Source organism: Morone saxatilis, unplaced genomic scaffold (genome assembly GCF_004916995.1).
Source record: "Morone saxatilis isolate NCDOM2014 unplaced genomic scaffold, NCSU_SB_2.0 Contig9, whole genome shotgun sequence".
Classification (NCBI taxonomy): Eukaryota; Metazoa; Chordata; class Actinopteri; family Moronidae; genus Morone; species Morone saxatilis.
In genome coordinates this window covers 4,634,366-4,659,473 of record NW_023340268.1, presented here as the reverse complement: position 1 = coordinate 4,659,473, position 25,108 = coordinate 4,634,366, and the positions used below count along the sequence as shown (strand labels likewise).

At 36.5% G+C, this 25,108-nt stretch overlaps 2 protein-coding genes across 2 annotated transcripts in view; one reads left to right on the top strand and one right to left on the bottom strand.

Moving 5' to 3' along the window:
• Positions 1–6,663, bottom strand: part of pkhd1l1.1 (PKHD1 like 1, tandem duplicate 1) — a 40,062-nt gene extending 33,399 nt beyond the window's left edge. Inside the window, exons 1-12 of the mRNA XM_035681904.1 lie at positions 6,609–6,663; positions 6,350–6,427; positions 5,467–5,611; positions 5,249–5,357; positions 5,082–5,139; positions 4,914–5,007; positions 4,535–4,588; positions 4,342–4,415; positions 4,200–4,242; positions 3,301–3,371; positions 3,098–3,208; positions 1,574–1,666 (exon numbers count right to left, since the gene is read on the bottom strand). Of these exons, the coding sequence (XP_035537797.1) occupies positions 1,574–1,666; positions 3,098–3,208; positions 3,301–3,371; positions 4,200–4,242; positions 4,342–4,415; positions 4,535–4,588; positions 4,914–5,007; positions 5,082–5,139; positions 5,249–5,357; positions 5,467–5,611; positions 6,350–6,427; positions 6,609–6,663 (985 nt within the window). The remainder of the gene's footprint in view (positions 1–1,573; positions 1,667–3,097; positions 3,209–3,300; positions 3,372–4,199; positions 4,243–4,341; positions 4,416–4,534; positions 4,589–4,913; positions 5,008–5,081; positions 5,140–5,248; positions 5,358–5,466; positions 5,612–6,349; positions 6,428–6,608) is intronic.
• A 6,894-nt stretch (positions 6,664–13,557) lies between these two features.
• Positions 13,558–25,108, top strand: part of nudcd1 (NudC domain containing 1) — a 36,358-nt gene continuing 24,807 nt past the window's right edge. Inside the window, exons 1-5 of the mRNA XM_035682036.1 lie at positions 13,558–13,687; positions 15,167–15,321; positions 17,070–17,255; positions 20,500–20,683; positions 22,408–22,596. Of these exons, the coding sequence (XP_035537929.1) occupies positions 13,573–13,687; positions 15,167–15,321; positions 17,070–17,255; positions 20,500–20,683; positions 22,408–22,596 (829 nt within the window). The 5' untranslated portion in view covers positions 13,558–13,572. The remainder of the gene's footprint in view (positions 13,688–15,166; positions 15,322–17,069; positions 17,256–20,499; positions 20,684–22,407; positions 22,597–25,108) is intronic.

The following is a 25,108-nucleotide window of genomic DNA, read 5'->3' as shown; positions in this document are numbered from 1 at the left end:
GACAAAGTTATTAATCAATCCATTGATGAAATAATCAGCAGAGTAATCAAAAATTTAAATGATCAGTTGCATCTCTAAGAAATAATTAAACAACATATGAGTGGCACATGACTGTGCATGAATATAATAAGTTGAGTCATAGATAAAAGTGTCTCTTTGCTTCTTCTATTAAAAAAAAAATCTAATTTTATTAAAATTAGCCTTGCTGAATGCCTGTGGTGCAGCTGTGTTAACTTATGAATGGATTCTGTCCACGCAAAATGCGAGAGAGCTTTTAATCACAAACAGATACAGGAGGTGTTGAGTGTAAACAATACATTTATATTTCTGTGACATATTCTACAGATATAGAAATTAGTCCTCATGCAAGAACATTTTTAGTATTCTTATCTTAACTTTGATTAACTAACCCTTTACTAACTCAGAGATTGAAGTTCTGGTCTCAGAGATCAACAAAGGTGGAAGTTAAGGACCTGCTAAAGCCAATGAGTGATTGAGAAGAAGTGGATCAGTATGAAAATCGAGGCGATCGATGACTGCATCGGGGTCGAGGGGTCAAGGGGAAGTCTCCATCACGAAAATAGAAAAAAAAATATGTGCCATAATAGGTGATGCAACAGAGGATGTCCCCCTGGACGGTGACCTGCATACACCTTGAGAACCCCATCAATGGCCAATTTAATTTAATGATGATATTGTCAATTTAGAATTATATTATAATTCAAACAGGAGGATGTCAATGTAATTATTAAGTGAAATTTAAATAGGAAACTCAAAATTGCTTTATAATAATGCAAAGTATTATCCTTTATTGATACATGTACCACTCATAAATTGTGTTTGTACCTAAGAGAAACTTTAATATAAGAGAAAATTGGTGAATGAAGTTCTCCTAAATCAGTCGTAGGAGCCACTAAAGAGTAACAAATATGTTCGTACATTGAAACTGTAGTAAAAGGTCTATGATGCTTCTATAATGTTGATATGACTATAAACAGACCCTTCTCAGTGTCTGTTTTTGCAGGGAACCCCACGACTCAGAGAAAAAATAGGTGAGACCTCAACTCTCTCATGAAGCGTCGCTGAAGCTGCAGCTGAGGCGCGTGACTGACTGTTATCATGGGTGCCAAAATAAAAAACAAGATGTTCCACTGTTTTTTTTTTGTTTTTTTTTTTTACAAAAACATGAGGCAAAAGGTTGTAGAAATGAAAAAAAAACTGGTGTCTGTATCTGCTGTTGACGTCAGCTCTACGAGAGGTCTTTTGTAAGATGATCAGAAATATGTGCTTTTGTCACAGTCAAAAAACTGATTATCTGGTCACAGTACACAAAACATCAAACACCCTGAGTCCTGATGAAGTGATGAGATGAGATTGTCATCTTCACTAGAGCAGTTTTGTTGGGGACAGATGCTTTAAATTCTTCCAACGATCAACGTGTTGTTCAGATAATGACACAGCACAAAATACAGCAACGTGACGGATCGGGACAAGTGTTGGTTGCATGACATCAAAAGACAAAAGGACAGAAGAAGAAGAGGAGGAGGAGGAGGGGGAAGAGGTGTGTTCTCACCTGGGTAGACTGTCATGTTTTTGTCTGTATCGTGTTTGGCCGTCCTGCACGTTATTCTGTCATCGGACACACTCTGGATTTCACAAGGCAGGCCTGAAGAAGACAATGATTGAACACACGTCTTAGTTCACATTAAACTTTCCACTGACACAAAAACACAATAGCACAGGCATTACTTGAGGGAATAATTAGCTACAAAGTGAAAATTGACTCATTATCTTCTCACCTCCTGTCAGCTGAAACATTACTGAAAGTTTCTAGTCCCAAACACTGAATGATTTTTAAAGACGAGTTGATTTTAGGGTGATATATTTCTTTAAATGCACATTTATGTCCTTTGGTTGCATTTTTCCACTTGTATTCTCATTTCATCACATATCTAGTTTCATAATACACTTTGTAGTTACAAGAACCATTCATTTTTCTTTTCCAGTGTTTCATTTTGTGTATGATACATCAGTGGTTAAAAAAACAAAACAATCCTTTTTTCTAGAGAATTATTGACATATTTTACCTCTTTTGTCTCAACCAGTTAACATATTCAACCAGTAACAAGGATTCACAAGTAGACATTGCTTCACTTTAAGAGTCTCTAGCAAAACAGGTTGGGAACCCCTTTCGTAGATGCTCGTAATATATATAGTATTATAGTTCTTGTTCAAGGTTACTATGCATATTTTCCTTCCTTTTATTGCTTATACTGTCTAATTTATACTACTTTACTGAGGTTGACAGATTATATAATATTCAGGAAGAAAATCGATTATGTGAGCTCTGCGATCTGTTAGAAGTGTTCTTCTCGAAAACCTTCAATATTCTGATGCACCTTTAATCGGATTTTGAAGTGGTCGTTTAACTTGATTGCTTTTAATTTTTCTAATTTGAAAGTAGAACTGATGGTACTGTCTGATTGGTTGAAGTCACTCAAGTTTTATCAGACATAAAGGTCACTGGATGAACTAAATGAATAAGTATGCTGAATGTTCGCACTTGCAGTGTCTCTGCATTCTGTATCTGATTTATATTAATTTCTGTAATTCATCTAATGTGAAAATATGGAAGAATAGTGATTTAATTGTATGATTGTGTCAAACATTCAATAAAAGTGACATCCTTTACTGTCAAGGATATGCCAACAACATGCTAAATGGCTCATGAAGTCTTTTGAAAAAACTTCACCAACTTGTTGTCACGGTCTGTTGTGTCTCTAAGCTTTCAGGCAGATTCTTTCGTCTGACTTGTGACAACTCTGTGATTTTCTTTTGTTTGTTGTGTCTTGTATGCGCACATTGTGTGCTATTGAAAAGGATTATCACCATCGCATGACTTGAGGCCCTGACAATATGCCAGTGAGTTTTGCTTTGTGGAGACATACCACATTCATCCATTAAAGCTGAACACTTTGTTCTGTGTGAAAACAGTATCAGGTTGTGTGCAACATCAAAGTTGTCAGTTGACAAAGTTGTCAACTGGCTAAAGCTTGGTGAGTTTTGGGTAAGTTTCCACTCTGATGGTGGTAATTACCTCCGACGAGAACACGTGCTGGGAGATCGGTTTGGTCGAAGAAGCGGCCGTGGACGGTCAGCAGGGTTCCACCCATGACGCTACCGTTGGATGGCGAGACTCCTGTCACCTCTGAACAGGAGACATAAATAAACATTTCACTGTAATAACAGTAAATACTACACATGAAGCACCGTGAACAAATATTTGTCTGTCTAACGTACCTGCAAAGGTCTGAAACATAGAGAGTTTTTCCAAAGATGAAACTCTGTAAAGATTCTTGTCTGTCAGACTCCTAAAGATTTTAAAGATATGAATTGATATTATTACAGTTGTTCATGCAGTAATGTGGTTGTTGAATGAAACAATTTATCTCCAATAAGTCAAATCTTCAGGAGAGGACCCCCAATTTTCCAATTTCCAGTACACAATATATAAAAGGCAACTGTAATCTGTTACAGTTACATTTACTATAGGAAAACAGGGGGATTATTAGCAGGATTACAATTTTCAAATAAGAAATAAATAAAGAACCATAAACAAAGAGTTTTCAAGAGTCTTCACGAGAACACCACTCTGGTCTTGAGTGAAACGATAGCTAATCATTCATTATAATGGCTTTTAGTAAAGAAAATGCTTTAACTGGGTGGAAATTACACCATTATTTTGTCTTTAAAGTAGAAAAGGGGAACAACCTCACAGTACAGTACAGTTACCTTGTAGCTCTGAAAATGGTCTGCCTGAATTTGCTTAATAAATGCAAATTTTTTTTAGCATAGGAGCCCTTTTGTTTGCTACAAATATCCCTAATTTACTAACGTTACACTGTTATGTCGTCTTATAGAATAATTAAAGGCAATATTACTGATATTTCTTTTCTTTATTTGCATATTTGGTACTGAGGTAAAAGGCAACAGAGAGCAATAAAGTTACATTACTTTAATACTTGGATTAGGTTACTGACTTCATTTCTTAACAGGTAATTAGGAATTGTATCAGATTACAGTTTTAAAGTTACCCTCCTAAACCTGATTGTTAGAGGTCTTTCTGAAATCATAAAGGTGTATGTATGTAAAAAATCTGAGTAAACATGAAGACAAAAGGGTACTAAAAGGTATTTTACCTTCCAAAATCGTTATCGAGAATGTAACTCAAGTTGTGATGCCCTGTTGGAAACAAAACATAATTATTTAAGGAGTTTTAAAATTGATCCTATTTAAAATATACATCAGAGGCAGCTGTCATTATGAAGAAAAACATCGTACCAACATACGTCCCCGTCATTTTGCAGCTCATGTATCCCCACTGAGAAGTTTCAGAGTCCAGTTGTAGGTTATACCTTTAGAAATATTTGAGAAACTTTTAATACTTAGTAAAACAAAATACTAATCATATATACTTGTATTATATCTTTAGTGTATTTACATCAAGCTATCTACATGAAGACAAAGTACTTACAGTTCATCTGACTCCGGTTTAAGCAACTCGCATGGCATCCCTCCCATGTAGGATCTACAATAAACACAATCATACTCATTAATTCATAAGTGTATACTTCAGATTTAAAAGTATACATTTAAATGTTTAAATTAAATTGGGAGTTATTAAACAAACAAATACACTTCTTCTGAAACCTTTAGTGTTTTTAATGCAGACTAGTTTCTTTAGTCATTATTGTTGTAATCTGCCTTCTTTTTATAGGATATTGACAGGATATCATCATACAGCAGTCAGATATGTCCCTCATTTAAAAAAATACTAGCTTTGGTGGGACAAAATACTTTACAGTAAAATAAATATTTAGAATGTGAATCTATGTTTCATTTTATTTTTCTACCTCAGAAATCTGACGTCGAGGCCATTGGAGCTCTTGTCGGTGTTGCTTCCATACACATCACTGAAGATCCGTCCTCGCAGTGTCACCAAGGTGCCTGCAGTGGATTTGAAGTGGCTTTAATATAAAGTTCAAAGTTTAAAGTTCTGTATGCTATAAAGTAATCTGTACCTGGGGGACCAGTGACTGGACTCAGGGTGGCGATGGTAGGTGTGCGGTACCAGACAGTCTGAGGACAGTTAGAATAGAAAAGACAGTTAGAAACAAATCAAAACAAGACTGCAGGATCAATTTATGTGTAAATTAAGGCGTTTGTATTGCATTCGCTGCAAGCTTACATATATGCTGCAATAGTATGGTTTGTATGCGCCACTGCATATATTGCTGTCAGGAATAGGAACACCGTCCACGCTGACACGGACCACATATTGATCACTCGGCATGGCACTGTGATGGACATGATAATTAAATTAATTATTTTAGATACATATATAAAGAAAATGACTTTTAAGAAATGTGTATATTCAGTTAAGAGTCCCTTTGGCCCTTTGGCTACCTGGTGTAACACAGGATCTGGTTGCCATGTGTTGAGTCTCTCTCCACCTCACAGGGGACTGACCGGGTGTCTGACACTAGGGTCACACGGTTGCCAAATGTGTCGTCTTTTGGATTCAGCTGGAATTGTTTTTCCTGAGCAAAACCTGGAAGAAACCCACCAAAAATATAAATTTTAAAAAACATTTATCGCCAAACGAGTCCTACTGAAGGAAAGCGTTTATTACTGCAATAAAAACAGGTGAAAATTTAGCAGAAGTCCCAAGTTTTAGATCAAGAGTTGACTTTTTTCGACAGATTAAAAACAAATAAACCACAGCTGCACTGCAGAAACAAGCCACTTTTGCTTGGCTAGAATCTTAAAATTAACATAAAAATCTTCCCACTGAAAGACTTAAAACTACAACAAATGCTCAGTTATCTAAGAAAATAATCTTGTTCCTCTGCTGGGATATTATACAAACCATTGTTGAAACTTGTAACTGGTTAGATTTTGCTCAATATTAGCTGTATCAAGACAAAGTTAGATATATTGTCTTAAAACCAGATTACTTATCTAATGCAAAACATACTTGACAACATTATTTTTCCTTTTAGACAAAACAAAACGCTTTTTTAACTTTCTTGAGATTCCTTTTTTGCAGTGTGCAACTACTATAACTATTTATTGTATCTGGTTTGTTAAACAATATCATAACATGATAACAGCACAAACAAAAGATAATTTGATCACTTTTTGACCATTTTTTCACCAATATATATTTAATGTAAGTGTTTAAAGCCTCATAACTAAATCAAAATACAATATTTACAGTCATTATAAAATAAATTGGGTCTATATCACAATTCAAGCATCTAATCTGTCTGAGGATCCAGTCTCTTACCGTCGCCATTTATGGTGAGCCGTGTTGCTCCATTGACGCTTCCTTGATGTGGCCATATGTAGTTAACGCGTTGAGCACCTGAAATATAAAACAATATAAAGGATGTATGTTTCCCCCCCAGTGCGCAGTGGTGGGTTGTGACTTGTTCCAACGTTATGCCGCAGTTAAAAAGGCGCAGATTTACATCTAAACTCGATTTAAAACACATGCAGAGTTAGTAAACTTGGATTATCATTGTACTTTGTGTCTGTCCACTTACTGCAGCAGCACCACAGAGCCAGGAGGAGAGCCGCCGGCTTCAACTGGGACTCCATCCTGGAGATTTCCCAGACTTCCCTGCTGCCTCACCTGCAATCTGCTGTGATGAATGCTCTATAAATGTTGGGAAACGGTGCATTTGTATTATGTTAGGGTACTTCTCTGTAAATGTTAGAAAGTCCACATATAGCAGAATTAGTCTTATATCAAAGTGCTCTGCTGGAAAATCGCTGTAAATTAAGATACTATGAAGGGTGACTAGTTTGATTTGATTTATTGACTAATAACTAAAATATATTATACATGCATTCTCTGCCATTCATACATATTCATTAATAATGTCAGGAGTAACAAAACAATTCGAAACAAAACAATTAGAAAAATAACTTATTTCAATATAGAATGTGAGGTAAAAATTAAAATACATCTACCTGTTGAAAACGCCGTTTACTTGTTAAATGACTCAGGTGTTCAGAGAGGTAGAGGACAAACAGTGCATGCACCACAGAGCACCACCTCCTTATAAAGCTGCTCAGTGTTCCGCCTCTTACCTGAAACTGGGAGGAGGAGACTGACCACCCATCCTCCTCCTGCAGTCACAAACAGATGTATCCTCTCAGAGAGTTAAACTGGGTCGAAAAGGGGACAATGAGTAACAGTTCCATGGAGAGGAAGTAGTGAATCTATAAAAAGTACATTTGTCAAAGGGTGGTGGACTTAAGTTTTCAGATCTTTTACTTAAGTAAAAAGTACAAATATCACACTGTAAAAGGCGAAGGTGTGTAAGTATAATCAGGAAAATGAACCTCAAGTGTTAAAACATGAAGTAAAATATTATTTGTGACTGTTATATGGTTATATATTCTATCATTAGATTATTATTACTCGTCTATTAATGTAAAAGCTGGATTATTAATGCTGTAGTTGGTTGAGGTGGAGCCATTTTGTATAGGATTGCAACCAATGATTATATTCATTATTGATTAATCTTCTGATTATTTCCTGCATTATTTAATTGGTTTGTAAAAACAAATCAGAAAATAGGGAGAGATGCACAATTATATTATTTGTTTTGTACAACCAACAAAGCAAATGCTCACATTTGTGAAGCTGGAACCATGAAATGTTTTTACAAGACAAACCATCTTAAAAATAGTTGCTAGTTAATTGTCTGTCGATCGATTGATCAGCTAATTGTTTTGGCTGTGCTTTGGAGACCCATTGATGCAACCCTGGAAAGAAAATGAGGAAATGAGCAAGAACAGGCCTGAGAATAAAGACAATCCTAATAATAGAGGATTAGTAATGATACAATGATGGGCAGCATATTACATCATTATCAGCGAGGTCTTGACTTTAGGGGGCCCTGTTTAATATCCTACATCATTAAGCACTACAAAGTTGGGATAAAAGGAAAAAAGACATATGAATAAAACATGTAAACCATGTAGTTAGTGACTTTTGTATTGGTTTATTTATATGTATTTGCTTTGTTTTTCACTAAAACCACCTTTTAACTCTTCCTTTGTTCAACAGTCACTTCATCAGTGATACTGTTAGTACTGTACGCAAGGTGTCAAACTATGCGGTGCCTTAGAAACAAGTGGACTCTTGTCAATAAACAGAGTTACGACACTCTGCGGCTCAGGAATGTTTACAACCAATGAGCACACCAAAGCAAAGACAGGAAATATTTGACTTTTCATTCCATACAAGGCAAATATCAATATATAATTAGTTTATCATGACATACTGAAGAGTCAGAAATCAGACCATTTCAATAACCTCAGTGTTATTCATCGTAGTCAGTCTGAGCTATTTTCACTTATATCGTCATCATTTCCTTCAGCACAAATCATAAGGGAGGGTTACATCATCAAACTTCAGTGATTTGAGCTGAGTATGCAAATAAAGTGGTGCTGCCTTAACCCTTACCTCTCCAACATATAATAAGGCAGACAGCCCCAGGATAGCCACTAGTAGTTTTGTGAGATTTATGCTCTTTACACACTAGAACAGCAAAGTCTCTCTATGGAGGTGTAGAAAAAAGCAGCAGCAGACTCAAGATTTTCAGAAAATAAGAGTGAATGTAATAAAAACCAGAGTAAATTTTGCAGGAAAGACAGCACCTTTTATACAGTATGACCACTTAAGCAACACGCGAAAACAGAGTAATCAATCTCTCCACATTAACACCCATATGACGATACTTTTGCCTGGTTCTCTGGAACATGGGGAACCTTTCCTCTGGTGTTTTTGTCAAACCTATTTTTCTTGGCCTAGGACCAGTTTTTAAGCAGCCTTCCCATGGAAACAAAATAGGCACAAAGATAACCAATCCCATTTCCACAACCAAATGGATTCTTACATTACTAAAGGTTATATAAATACTGTGAAAAACAAACACAATGTAGTTATTAGAAATACTGCTCATAAAACATCGAACATTGAGAGACAGAAATCTGATTAGTTAATGAGTGAGAGAAATATAGTGGGAGGAAAATCTTGCAGCTTTAGCATCCTCAAGTGTTAGTGAGAGATTACTTTTCATTTATTACCACAAAATCACTATATTACTATAACATCAGTAAACTATCCTCTCTGTTTGGGCTTACTGGCTGCTGGTATAAGGGTTCATTGGAAACACTGAACAGAACTTGCAGAAAAACAATGTTCGATAGAAAACGTCTGCAAATCAAAAGCTATAAATTGGTATGTGGATTGTGGATTGTTTCAGCAGTAATTCTTCAGGTTATCAGAATGGCATCTTCTTTGATTAGAAACACAGATGAAACAAAGGTGGGTGTTTAACAAGAGGATTTCCCGTTCTTTCAACAGATTTTTTCTACTTCTCAAAATATCACTGACTATTTCTTTAACTTAAAAATGGAAGAAAATAAACTTAAATTTGTTAAAACGTCAACATTTCAGGCATAGTTTTATAAAACACCCTTTCATTTGTCATGATTCCTAAAGTTGCTTTAGATATGAGGAGGAAAAGTGAAAGAGTCTGATTAGTGGTGAGAGATGTGGGTGTGAGGGATAAAAGTCTTGTGACACCAAAACTTCAGTGTTTAGTGTTAAAGTGACAGAGTTCATTCTTTCAGTGGCATTCAGACCAGGATTCTGCATGAGCAAGTTCCCACTGGGCACTGCCAGCTATCAGACACAAGCTCACTGTATACAGCAAATCAATAACACAAACCAGCTCTCACTCTGCCCACGCACCAAACCAAAAACTCAGTCTAAAAATAAAAGAAGTACCTCTGTCACTTACAGTATTATTTAACTGACACGTTCTTTCCATGTCTGTAATCATAAAACAAAAAAGGAACACGTATGTTGTCCAGCGGGTTGAGGCGGTGATGCAAGATAAGCATCTGGCTCGACTTCCTCTGAGTGACACTGAAGAAAACTCCAAATATAATTCCTGAAAGGGCAAATTGTGTAACTGCAGCAGCTTTTATTCAGGAAATAACTTCTATCTTAAAAAAGATGGGCGATTTGCTGCTGATTCACTCAATACCAACACTCATAAAATATAGAAATACATACATATATATTTACAAATGTACAATTTATCAGTAAGTGAACTAAATAATACACATATTCAGCACTTTGTAAAAACATTTAAAGTATTCAGAGACAAATATTTTCTTATGTAACATGAGGCAGACAAGAAAATCTGACTCCATTTTTAGTTTGAACAAGAAATTAAAGTAAATTAAAGTATCTTTATTAATTGCTCTATATCTTCTATAAGAACTATACCCTAGAGCAGAGGTATTATTATTAAGACTAATATATACATAAATGTATAAAAGAAATGAACTAAAGTAACATTAAAGAAAAAGTCAGGACCCCCAGTGACCAAAATAGGCACGACTTTATTAATTTTTTTCCAAAACTGCTGCATAACAAACTAAAATCAATATGAAAACACACAATACAAAATAAAAAATAACACTTGATCGTCGCTCACAATGAGAACAAACATCAGTTTGGATTTTAAATTGTGGATCTACGGCGAGTAAAAAAAATGTCTAGACGGGAATCGTCTCATTCACAAGGTGGCGTGTTGAGCTAGAAACGCTCTGATTCTCTGCAGGAGCTCTTTCTTCACGCTGTCCGGTACGAGTGCTGCACGGGAGAGACAAGACAAAAGGTACAGTAATACAGATTATTATTATTATTATTATTATTATTATTATGATTGTGAAACTTTTGGTTTGTTTGTGATGTTGTTGTACTGGATCCCTGTTCAGAAACATGCCAGATGTAAACAGATGTGGAGTTATCTGCAGTCTATAGCTGAGAAGAGACATTATTTATGTTTTAAATCTTGAAATTAAGAGTTTAAACTCCCTTCAAATCAATAATCAATGGTTGAATAGGACAGTCGGTCATGTTTTAACCTCTTAAAGCCTCCAGTTGTTCCTCATTTAGTAGCTTTAAAGTTGAAAAAAGTCAGTTTGTTATTCCATAAAATGTAAATTTTGATTTATTATTTATTAAATTATAGTTTTTAAATGTTTAATTGTGTATAAAGTCTGTTTCATTATGTATATAGATAATATACTTATTACTCTTTTCAAAAGTAATATTGTTACTTTACTTATTACTCCCTGCTCACAGTATTTAGTTACACTACTACAGTAGTTATATTACTTTTTTTGCTACTCCCCACACATTTGGTAATTGTGCTCATTTTCCACAAAATTCAGACTTCCGACGAGTAAAATCTAGTTTTGTTTGTTAAAATCAAAGTAATGTGAATATTTACAGGCACTCACTGTAAGCGTTTCCATCTTCTAAAGTAGTTTCCTCCACAAACAATAATTCCAAGGATGTGATTAAATCAGTAGGGAGGTGCTACCAAAACTAATTATTTTTTAGATCGATAGATAGAGATAGATAGATAACTTTATTAATCCCACAATGGGAAAATTCACTTGTCACAGCAACATTTAATAAGATAGGCTACAGATATGAAAAAAAAAAAAGGACAGCTTTGCTTACAGCAGGTCCAGTCTTATGGATCTGGTGGTGCATGTGTAAAATTGTGGCAGGTTGGGAGTGTAAGCACGAGAGCAGAAGCGTGGTACAGTGTACTTAAGTATTACGACTGTTATCGTTGGTTACTCTACCACAGCTGAGTTTAACTGGGCGATATATTATTATTGACGTAGTTAAATGATTACTGGCCTACCAGCTGATACGTATCTTAGATTTTCTAGGGTGGGTTATAAGCTTTTCATCAGTGCCGTATTTGATTCAGCATTTATTTGCGTTCATATTTATCCCAAATTTAGGTTTCTCAAACACAATTCAAAACAACTCGTGGGCTTTAACTAAAGTGCTGAAGATGTGCAGCCGCGGGAGGACTGACCTGAAGTTTTCTCGTCTTTCTTGGATCAAATTTTAAACCAAAAAACGATTAAGTTACGCAGAAGCCCAGCTCTTTTCCTGCTCCTTCCAACCCCCGCTGCTGGCTGCTGATGCGTTGTATATGTGGATGGACTGTACCTCTGACCCTTTGGTGTGACTTCTGTGGATCCACGGTCCTCACTGTGACATGTCAGCCCGTCTTTTGAGATCAGCATCTGTACAAAAACAGATCATAATGCTTCAGGAACAACACAGACACACACACACACAACAACACACAGCACAACAGACGATGAGAGAGGGACGAGAGAGAGAGGAGAGAAGGACAATACCTTTGCAGTGTGCCTTTCAGTGATGATCCTTCCACCACACGTCCACAAGCTGTTGCTCTGTAGCAACTCTTTCAACGTGCAGACAAACACAACAGCACCACACACACAACACAACACACACACAACACCACAAACACACACACATTATTTAAACAATAAAAGACACATTTCACAATAAATCCGCTGAAGAGAGAAGAGAGGAGGGGTTGCTCACCGCTCCCGCTTCCCCATTTATCGCTTCTGGTTTATTGCAGCCCTCATCTGCGAGTCTTGCTCTATGATCTTGCGACACCACACACAAACAGCGGGGCGGGTCGGGGGGTTTAAAGGAGGGTTAATGTGTTGAGATTTCTTTATATTCTGCGAGCCTCACGGTGGACAGTTACCTTTTGTCGAGATGATTAGCCGGGAACACGACAGTCATTCTCGAAGCCGCACGGTAAACCGTGAGAAGCTCGAAGTCCGCGTTGCGACGGTTAATTGGCTGCACAAAGCACAATCGAACGGCTTTTCTTTTTTTCTCATTTATGTCTCATTAAAAGGACAGTTTCATGGATAAATGTGTGTAAAAAAAAAAAAAAAACTATCAAAGAAACAAAAAAACTAAATAAAATATAAAAAATAAAAATATAAAATAAATAAATATATAAAAGAAAATAAGAATAAATAAAAAAATATTAAAAGAAAAGACAAAAATAATGCAAGGGTGGGGGGTCTATATAAAAATGTTTTATTATTATTATTTTTTTTAATTTTATTATATAAAAATATAATACAGGCTGCTGTGGTTTTTAAATTAAATTAAATGAATAAATTAAATAAAAAATAAATAAAACCTTGTCGGATAGGACACGTTATCTTCACATGAATTAGTTTTGTTAGCCTACTAAATAAATAAAAACATTTAAAAATGTTTTATTATTTATTTAAAATATAATACAGGCTGCTGTGGTTTTTAAATTAAATTAAATTAAATGAATAAATTAAATAAAAAATAAAAAAAACCTTGTCGGATAGGACACGTTATCTTCACATGAATTAGTTTTGTTAGCCTACTAAATAATAATAATAAAAAAAACATCAATTAAAGAGGGAAAATAAACTCAATCTCCCATGAGCACTCGGACAGGTCGTGTCCGCTGTAAAATGGCTCCGTGTGCGCCCCAAAAACAGGAAACGTGTGTCTCACTGACTTCTCTATCATCTTCTTGCCTCAGATAAGTGAAGTGACAATTTCAAACAGACATGGCTGCGTCCAACTACTCCCTGAAGGTCAACAGAGAGCTGCTGGACCCAAACTTTGAAAGTTACCGGTTATCTCTGGACGCCATACCGACGTACAACGTTGAGCTGGATGCTGGTGAGAAACTGCCTTATGTACACTTAGCATGGCTGCTAGCCTGGCACTGCTGCTGGAGCCCCATATATATACTGGAGTGGGTTCAGAAGGTCCTCTGAGAGAATACATTAACATTATTTTTACTGTAGATTAGCAGATTAATGATGATTACAATGAATGCAAGAAATACAAACACAACTTTATTTATGCAGCTGGCTACTGGGAGCAGTGTTAGTGGGGAATTCACACAAGATTCAGGGGCTGGTTGCATGATTTAGTTTAATAAGGAGGCTGTGCATTCAATGTTTTAATTGCATTTTGGCAGGAATGACTTGCTGCACACAATAGTGGTGAGTTTTACTTCATTCAACTCAGTGAGAGTTATTAAGTGCCAATGAATAAATCACACACACAAATAGCAAAGTTAAAAAAGTCTCAGTCAAATTGACGTTGGATAAAAGTAGAGAAGGCGTGAAAGTAAAGGTTCAAGTAGGCTCATGTGATCAGAAAATGACATTACATTGTTTGTTTTCACTGTATATTAGCAGAATAACAGTGACGTTAGTGATGATTTATGCAGCTGGCTACTGTAAGCAGCGTTAGTGGGGATTTTTAATCGTTTACAGTGTCGAAAATTATCATTGGCTTCACCACACGCCATCAAAAACAACACAACATGACATTTGAATCCAGTTATGAAATACAATTTAAAAACAGAGAAGGGCTGGTTGCAAGATTTAGTTTGTGAAAGAGACATAAGGAGGCTGTACATTCAGTATTTTAATTGCTGGGGTTAGTGCTGCACAATTAATCAAAATATTATCAAAATCACAATACAGCCAAGTCCAATATGCAAATAAAGGTAAAATGTGTGACAAAACATTATTATTATGGAAGTACTGTAGTTCTGAAGAGATGTCCTGGACTACAAATCTTGTTCTCCAGATTTAAGAAAATATGTTTGTTTGATAAAGACAGAGAAATATTTCACATCATCATGACGTTAATAGTTTTTTAATTAATAGCGAAAATTAAAATTGTGATTTCAAAAATGATCATTGCCACACTAACTGCAAATCGTATCTTAATATCTGTCAAAATTATTGCAACATATTGTTTACTGAAAGTTATTAAGTGTCAATAAATAAATCACACACACAAAAAAGCGAAAAAATCTAATCGACGTTAGATAAAAGTAGAGAAAACATTACAGTAAATCTATCTATCTATCGATAATCAGAAAATAAAAGAATGATTTGGAAGGGATTCGCTCAGAAACATATTTTTTTAAGAACCCCAATACAACAGGTCCGGCTTTTCTCCTCTCAAGGTTATAAAGTTGCTTTTAAAAGCCTTTTTTTCTGTGTGTCAAAAATCTCTCAATCTTTCATTTATTAGTCATAAAATTACTATTAAACCGGTACTGAAAAATACTGAGTCAAGTGAAGTGTCATTGAACCTTTTTTTTTAACCTTATTTGTTTTTTCATCTGTACTGCAGCTGTGGAGGAAGTCAAGTTGAAGGATACTCAGTACACCCTGGAACATGTGCGAGCTTTTGGCATGTACAATTACCTCCACTTAGACCCCTGGTATGAAGACAGCGTTTTGTTTGTGGACTGCAAAGGACGGGTTCTCAGTCTCACCGTCACCCTGGTAAGCTCCTTCATCCTTAAAATGTGCTGTTTGTATTAACTGTCACCTAGTTTTCCCCACCACTACATGTCTATGAGGCAAATTCCTGCATATTTCTCATTCCAAATAGAAATAGTTGTGATTCTGACATTGTAACAGTGGAATTGTTTGTGTGCTTTAATGCTTCTGATACACCAGTAGGTGGAGACCAAATACTTGTGTGACAGCAGCAACGAGGCATCTCTGGCAGGTGGTGTCAAGAAAAAAAAAAGATCTTTTCAAAAATTCCACAATACTAACATTTTACAAGCTGCAATGTTAATGTGAGTCATTATAATTAACCTAAACCTGCTGTTCTGTTGTTGTGTGATGCTTCAGACGGTCAGAGGGTGAGGGCTGCTGGTTTTGGCGGAAAGTAAAACTTTTTATTCCATTTTTTCACCCATCGAATGAATCATCACAGAGGGTAATGTTTTGGATGAGCCCCTTGTATGTCTGTGGTAATTACATAATTGACTCAAGGTAGTGATACCTAATGCCAAGATGCTGAGACGAGGAGTGAAATCAGCTCAGTGACCTTTTCAACTGAGACTTCTTTTATGTCTAAGACATCATTGACCATGATTAGAGATAATTGGTTGTTTTTTTTTACGTCTAAACCGACCTGAAGAAGGATGATCATCAGACCATAATCCTGTGAGACAGTATTTCTGGCTTTTAGCAACATAATTAAATGACTCTTTATGGAAATGTCTTGCTGAAATTCTAATTACAATCATCACATGATAATTATCGTCCCTGGAAAACCTTTCATGTATGTCTGCAGGGTAGTGTCACTGTGCACATTGTACGTAGGTGATTCACCTCTCTGTTCGGGTCATTAATGACACGGATGCTGGAGAAAGTGATCTCAAAGGTGCATTGTGCATTAGGTAGGGATATGATACACGGTGTCACGCTCCATAGCAACCACAGGACAGCTGTTGCATAGTCCTTTTAAAAACCTGTTACTTTCACAGAATGAGTAATTGATGCTCATGTGGTGGCATATCTGTTCATTACTAATAAGGCTCTTAGAGTCATGAATCACATGTGAAGCCAAGTCACATGGGCGGCCACATGACAGTTGGTATCTTGGTTTCTCCTCGATGAGCGCACATTGTTTCCTGCTATCTAGATTTTATGTTGAAGGTGTGTTTCTGAGTCCTTCTTTTACCATGAAAAACATGATGGAAATTGTGCTTTATTGCATTGTTTTCATATCATATGTTAATCGCTTATGGGATTAGAGTGCCACGTTCAGTATGAAAGCAGTGACCTTTCTCTTCTCCTGTAGTTCAAAGCCGTTTGTTGTTAAGTGTCTTTATGAGTCATGATGACTGGACTGCTTAAAGGATATAATTTGATAGTTTGGTAGCAGCAGTAAAGACCCATTTTACATTATTCAACAACCTTCTCCTCAGTATTACTGTAACACTGTTGCAATGAAGTAGAGACAATCAATTTGTACCATTCTGATGCTTTTCTTACAGCATAGCACTGTACTGGGACAAGTAGTCGATTAATCTGTTAGTTTATCGACATAAAATTGGTAACGATTTAGATAACTGATTAATCTTTTGAGTCAGTAAAGTAAAAAAAGACTCAGATTTGCTTCTTCTGCAGATGTGAATGAATAAGTTGTAGCTTAAATTGACGTAGAAACAGTTGCATCCGATGCTGTACTGACTGATGCTTACTGATGGGTCTGTTGTGTTGGATGGATCTAGGACACTGCCCTGGGGAAGCCCAGAGAGGTCTACCGTATAACTGCTGACTCCAGCCAGTGTGAGGATCGTCTCTGTGCGTCCCTCAGCCTCACCTCAGCGACCTGGGCGGCTCTCTCTGACGGCACCGGCCGACTGCACCTTCTCCGCACTGGCAAGAGGGGAGACAGCTCCCATATCAAATGGGAAGTGAGTATAACAGCTCCAGTTACTGCTTTAAGTAAGACACAAACACGGTTTCAAACAATATTGTGTCTTTCCAAAAATCTAGGCGTCTTCGCACTCTGTGTGAAGGTAAAAGGCTCTATTAGTGACTAAATGGAAGCGCAACAACAACAACACTGAATGTTCTCACTTAGTTAAAATTAAAAAACAATAACTTAAATCTATGTTGAAGAGGGAGTATATCACCAACAATGCTGCTTTGTCATCAGACACCACTATTTATTGGTATTGGCAAATTATACTTCTTGTAATGTGATTTGTTCACATCTGTGAGATGAATGTCTGGAAAGTGACTGTCTAAAGATATCTCAGCAACTGGTGATATAATCCTTGAGTCACTAAATAACACACACACACACACAGAAGCAGATTACTAGTTATTAAAAAAAAAAAGATGGTTAATTCTGACGGTGACAAATAAGTTTGTCTGTTCAGCTATTGACAAGCCAACGTTTGATATTGGTGGCCTGTAAAATAGTTGAAAGATTTTTTTGTCAACAACTTCATGCAAAGACCCAAACCAACAATGTATTGATCCTATGAACAAGTACTGTCTGTGTATCCAAAGCCTAAAATATCTAACAAACACACTGTTGGTTTTAGGCTTTCAGGAAAAATATATAATATTGGCCAGCCTAGGATTTATTCTTTAACTTGCCATATACTGTAGATTCATATCATCCAAGTATAAATAGCAGCTGTAACGAAGGTATGTACAGCGTATGTTGAAGGTAGAAATATTTATCAGAATGAACCAAACCACATAACCATGAGTCATGTTTAGAAATTGAAATTGAAGAAATAAATGTCCTCTTGCATGATGACATGTCCTGTTATTCAGCATAGAAATATTATTACAAATTAAGCATTTTTGAGCTGTTATGCAGATATAAGCTTTCATACCAGTTTTAAAAAGCTTAGCTGGCCTTGAGAAAATTGGCTTGCGGTAGTAAAGGATGAAGCCTTTGATAAGACCGGTCTTTGTGCACTTCATCCTGTTAACAGGCGTGCAGTTGGGATTATCTACAAATGAGAGTTCACGCTCTGAACAAGCACACTTGATGCGGTTCTGAAAGCAAAGTTCAAGAGTGGAATTTGTAATGAAGATTTAAGCCCTTGAGTCAGTAACTTCCAATGTTTCTAATTTTAAGTTTCAGCACTCAGCATGCCAGCCAAGCTATATTGTCTGTGTTGTAAGGATACCAGTAATAAACTGACTCATATACCGGATACATTATGCAGTCACATTAAAGTCGGCGTCCCAGCTTTCACATCACCTTCTTCAACCAGACAACTGTTGACACTGATTTAGAAATACTAGTTTGAATAAGCATTTTATTGATAAAATAAAGACAAATATGTCCTTTCTAAATAGTATAGACCATTTGAATGCATTTGATGTTCCCCGGTAATGTTGTGGCCTCTTATTAAGGCATCTTTTACAGCTACATTAGCATGCATACAGCACGTAATCATTATAACCATTAACCTTTTATAGTTTATTTAAGATAAATTAAAATTGTTATTACTGAATTAGGGGCAATTCTATATTTTCATTCAGACATCTTCTCTAAACTGCTTACAAATGTTAAATGCTGCCTTTGGAAAGGGTTAGTATTAAGGGTAGTGATAAGTGTGCTTCTTACTACTTCTTGTTGCCTCAAAGCGATAATATAAATAATTATCTTGTGATTTGATTTCAGTTTGTTTATAGTTTCATGTATGTAGCTGGCCAATCTCCAACCTAAATGTCCCAAGTTTGTCCCCAACTGTCCTTCCAAAGAGTCCCTTTGGAAGCACAGTGAACACCTCTCTGCTTACGTACTTAAGGGTTTTAATTAAGGAGTCTGCCAGATGTAAATCTCTTTCTACGTTTTGGCAAAACCTCTTCTCCTAAGCACTAATTTCTGTTGCATTTTACTGTCTTACTCAGGAGCCTTGGCTTGTGGCTTCACCACACAACATAAATAAAAAAAAAGATTGATATAAAGAACAAAACATATGCAGTTAAAAGACTCATTACAAATACAGAGATGTGAAATGTTGTTGGACATGGGGGTATAAATACTCTGCAGGACTCCAGTCTCACACCATCAGGCTCAGGGAGAGCTTCATCCCACAGGCCACAAGACTGTTTAACTCTCAAGCACTCAAGCTCACCCTTGCACTAAAATGTTCACTTTACCTTATATGAGCACTATTAATGTCTTTTCACTTTCATTTTCTCCTCTCTAACGTTACCTGTATGATTCCGCTATGTACTTTTTGTATGGGCATTGTTGGAGCGAGCCTGACAACAAGAACTTCATTGCCAACAATTGCTTGACTGTAATCTCTGTGCACATGACAAATAAAGAACTTGTGTGTAGCGCCCCCTTGAGGATCAAAGGTCAGAGTAAGAGCTGTGTGGGAAGCATTATTACCAATCTGTTTCTTTGTGTTTGAATGATATTTCTCGCTCAGTTGCATCTATGTACTTTAATTGTCAAATTTCAAATTCTATAACTCGTGTGAAAAAGCACTTCAGCCCTTTTCCATGAAGATTTATACCTTATTTAATTCACAAGATGCAAACGGAGGTGGTCTTCATTTTGAGGTGAGCCATGGCTGCTATAAAACACAGTAAGAAACCCTGACACAGTGATTAGCTATTACCGCTCACTCTGAATAGCCTGTTTTTCTTTTACTAATTCCAAATGAAGGAAGGTTACAGCTTCTAGTGAAAGTGAAGTTAACTCGTCAAGTTTTAAGAGATATATAAAGATAAGGTGTAGGGCTGCAACTAATGATTATTTTTGTTATTTATTTTCCTGTATAATTATGAATAATTGTGTATGCTTTAAAAAATCACAAAATATTGATCAGTTATCAAAACCAAATTTAGTTTGGGTCCAGGGTGACATCTTCAAATATTGACCTATTTTCTATAGATAATTTGCTTAAATTGTTAATCACTTGTTGGAATTGTTGGCAATTAGTTCAATGTTCATCCACTCATCAATGCATAGTTAATCGTTCAGCTCTAGTCAGTACTCTTGTGCTCTTGCTATCAGTTAAATGACCATTAATGTTATATTAATTTGTTGCAGATGATCAAATCTGGCATTTACTTTTACCAAAGAAAGATTTATTAATGCTGGCCAATGGATTTTGCCCGCTGTCGACTTGTGTCCCATTATAATATTATTATGTGATTCTGTGCTTGTAGCCACTGTTCAGTGAAGACACGGGAGAGCCTTTCACCATCCTCCACAGCATCTCACATGTCCAGGCTGGAGTCCACACCATGGAGGTCCTGCTGCTCCGCATCCAAAAAGACCCACAGGAAACCAAAGGAAGTGGATACTCTGTGTCTCTTGAGTGGATCACAGTTGCCAACACTGCAGGACATGGTGGGTGGCGCACTGAGCTATCAGATTTTGGGTAATTGAGCATGAAGTTAGATAAAGCCAGCGTGCCATACATAATTAGGTTTGAATTAGAATCTAAAGCCTGTCATTTCCTTTTCATGTTTCATTTTTATAGTATTCACACCCGGTAGACGTCAGAAATCCTTGTTAATTAAACCATACTGGGAAGTTAGTCATAGTTTGCCATTAATTGAGTTTAATTATTTTGTCCCAGATGAGATTACTGTACTCTGAAGCAAACATTGGCAAGAAGGATTTTCATTAAAGTTCCTGGCACTTGCTGAAAAAGAAAGACACCCCGACTAATGATTCAAAGATTGGAAAGACAAAAAAAACCAGAAGCAGCCTTTTAGAGAGTGGCTTCCTCATTTATTTGGATTTAAAGATTCAGCCCTTTGATATCTCCGAGCTCAAGAATAATCTTTTGTTGTTTTGTTTAGCGTCTCAATGTTTGTCTAAATTTACATTTTGATAATCAGCTGTGTCCGGTCTTCACTTTTAATCTAATTTTACAGTTTTTATCAGTGAGAATGGAGCAAATGTCGCTGTAGAGAAGAAAAATCAATCAAGATTCTCAATATGCCTATGTAGAGTATTCTTAAGGGATTAGTTACTCAATATTTGCAAACAAAGGCTTTAATCTGTGATTTTATCAAAGGTTCCTGACTTACTGTTACACTGAGCTCTAAAGGGCCTCTGTGAATATTTGTATGAAGTATTATATATTTTCTCACTTTAAGAGAGCCTGCAATGGAAAGTATGTGGCATTCACCATCTAAAATATAAAAAATACAGTCTGTGTGATAAATTGTTAATGCCTCATTTTCCCCTCAATATTCATGTTTTATTTTGATAAAATTCAGATGAAGAGACAGACACAAATTAATTTGAAGCTGATAAAAAAAGTGTAAGAATAAACATATTGTGCTATCTTTTGGGGGACTATATAAACATCTGTCATATTTTTTTTACTATAATTTATAAAAATGAAATAATGAGACTCAGCATGGAAAGGCTTTTAAACTACAATCACTAAAAATGTAAAATATATGGAGAAGTACTAAAAGAAATAGCTTGATTGATTAGTAAATGGTTAGAAAATGAATTGGTGGTCATTTTAATAATTGATGGATTATTTAAGTAATTGTCAGGTACAAACTAATTATTAATTTAATCAAATCTCATGTGAAACATAACAGCAGGAGATTTACTGCAGTATAGAGCATTGTAATGTTTTACTTCTTCCTTATACATTCCTATTGATTCTCTGCTTAAAGGTTTAAGTTTGAGATATTGTAATAATAAGTGGATGACAGGGAGGTTAGAAAGCACAGTTTTAATTATTGTTAGTTGTCAAATGAAGAAAAAATAGGAAACATACAACAATAAATAAAACAATAGTGACAAGTATGGAAAAATCTAAACAACAACAAAAGGAACCAGGACTCACCATCTTTACTTTCAGGGGTTCAGAACAGTTGCATTTTGTTCAGAGTTAATAGCAGATGAAAAAAAAAAACTGAATATTCCTCTAGGGAGGTAAAACCTTCATCCTGATGAAAGCGACTTGAACTCATTGTGCACTGGGAGTTCAGTAAAATAACCAGAGCTTTCTACATAGCTCACGTTGATAATGCAATCCCTCTTGGTCTCTGTCAGAGTTTAATGGAAGACAAGATTACTTTACACCTTTTTGTCACATGCAGGTCAGGAGAAGAAGTATGAGACGACGAAGAGGAGGGTCCTCAGGGGGAAGTCGGTGCCTCACTACGCAGCGGTGGAGCCGCAGGGGAAGGGGCTGATGGTGGCCTCGGAGAAACCGTTCGTCTTCACACATGTGGACGGTCATCCTGTGGAGCAGCCTGACCCGGAGCCCATGGAGGTGGAGAAGACAGGTGGGTCAGAGGTGCTGCGGAGAGATCTGCCAGAACACTGCTAGAAGGTTATTACCGTGGTTAGGGGTTTCTCTATTTTACATCACTACTCTACTGGGTATTTTGACCCTTTAAAAACACATTATTTAGCCATGCCACTACCTGTCATTTTCCAAAGTGGATGGTATACTGTGGTAAAATGCCATCATCTGCAGCTAGCGGGTAAAAACACTCTGGCTCAAGCTTAGTCATTTTAAAGCTGCAGTTATTCTGTTTTGGCAAATGGGGTGAGAGGGTCTCCACAACAAAGTCAAAGCACACAGCCCCGACATAATCACTTTATAAAGTTGTTATTGGCACTTGTGTTTCCAATCTGTTGCCTATTTACAGATTGCGCAGACGTTGAACAATATTATCATCTTATCTATCCATTATTGACTCTCCTTGTAGCTCTATCATGGTCTCCACCAACTCCTTGGAGACATATCTGGACTCTATGCTGCTAAGTGCTCCACATCCCTCACCAAACTACTTGCTAACTTTGTCCGTCTAGTATCTTGTGCTATGTAGGTAGTGTATATTCGGTTTATCACTGTTTTCTTTGCTGAAAACATCTGCCTGCTGCTGCTACTGGAAACAGGGTTAATGAGAGTGACAATAAAGCCACAAAAATGAGCTAAAAGAGGCCAAGAAGTTTTGTACATCTGCAGGGTTTGGTGATAATTCTCTGCGGCCGTCGATTTAACACCCTTTTTCACATTACACTTTTAATAAATATGGGCTACTATATAATAAAAATATACCAACAAGTATCGGCACACATTCCTCAGGGTGTCTTGACACATAAGGAATGCAAACCAATAAGAAGTCTATCACACACCTGTGTTTAGATGAACTCTTATACATACTGTACTCTACTGTACACGGAAGTGCTTATTATTATAATGCACAAGTCTTTAGGTCTTTACATCAGTACGACTATTATGGAAATTAATAATGGTTATATTTCAACATTTATAATAAATCAAATAATTAAGAATTTTAACATTTCGTCAAACTAAAATGTTTGTTATACGTCACCTCCTGACCTGGTGCCTTTTCCTCTTTATTTTGCTGAACCTCAATAGCGGTGGCTACTAGTCTTGAGTCTCGGTAGCGAGCATAGCTATGGTTTCTAGATGTAAAAAAAGATACACAGAGAGATTAATAGTGCGCGGAAAGATTTGTTTGCTTTCATCTCCCATGCTACTATCTTACCAGTGTGCTTGATATGCTTGAATTTGCGAGAAATTACACGGCTCAGATATGTTTTGTGCCTACAGACATTTTTTTTTCTAGTCCAAAAGTGGCTCTTCTGATACTAAAGGTTGCAGAGCCCGGCACCATTAAATTCAGAGGCTTTGTGTATTTTTTTCCGAGTACAGAACTGATTTAGAAAAAGTTGTGATGTCACATCTGAAGACTTGACACTCTCATGTTTGAGAGTTTGAGAAAAACACTAAAAGGGGTTTTGACATGCTTTGGCATGGATCATATTTATAGTGAGAAAGTGCCATCTTTATTTATTTATTTATGTATTTTTTTTCTTGTTAAGATCGCAGTCTGAAACTGGCCAGAGAGCGAACCAGCCTGTCTGTAAAACTGTTGAAACAAAGTGAAATACAAACATCATCTGGGTCTCGGAGCTGCTGTCCTGCCTCCCTCCCATGAAAAGATATGACATCGCCGGACCACTCATTTGTTGGCATTTCTGTAATGAGACTGTTTCCGGTTAAGATTCATCACACGTTCACTTCCTCCGCTCATTACCTTTGAGAGGCAAAAACTGAGTAGTTGGATTGTAGTCATAGAAACGCCTGAGCGGGCAGCAGAATATTTGCAATCAGACCTGGGTCAGATCTGGTCATCTGTGTACATAGATATATTTATTACTGCTCCTATAGACGTTATGTGTCTGTGAAACAACCAAAGCATCATTTTTATTCCCTCACCAGCAGTGACGGATCGAAGTGTCTCGTTAATTTAATGAGTGAAAGAGTGAGAATGGGGGATTTATGTTTAGGCCTGCAATTGATAAATGTTGTTAATTAATTAAAACATTTAAAAAATAATGATAAATTGTGTGAAAACTAGCACATTCGCATTCGCTGTCATTCTTGTTAAATGACAGCGATCAAATTGGCAGTCATTTACTTCTAATCAATTAACGGAAAAGTTTGACATTTTGGGAAAATTGAGAGTTAGACAAGAAGACTGATGCCATTCTCCAAAACAGGAAATCACCAGAGGAAGAAATAGTCTGACAGATAATATAGTGGTTTCTACACTTTGGTTTTTGTACGGATTGAACAACCAAAATATAATGTTGATAATAATAATAATAATTATGTTAATTAATGAGCCTTAGGGGTGCTGGTACGTTGGTTTTTGCCAGGCTCGCAGTTTCCCCCCCCGTTTCCAGTCCTTATATTAAGCTAAGCTAAGCTAACCGGCTGCTGGTTGTAACTTCATTTTTATTGAATATGTTGAACTA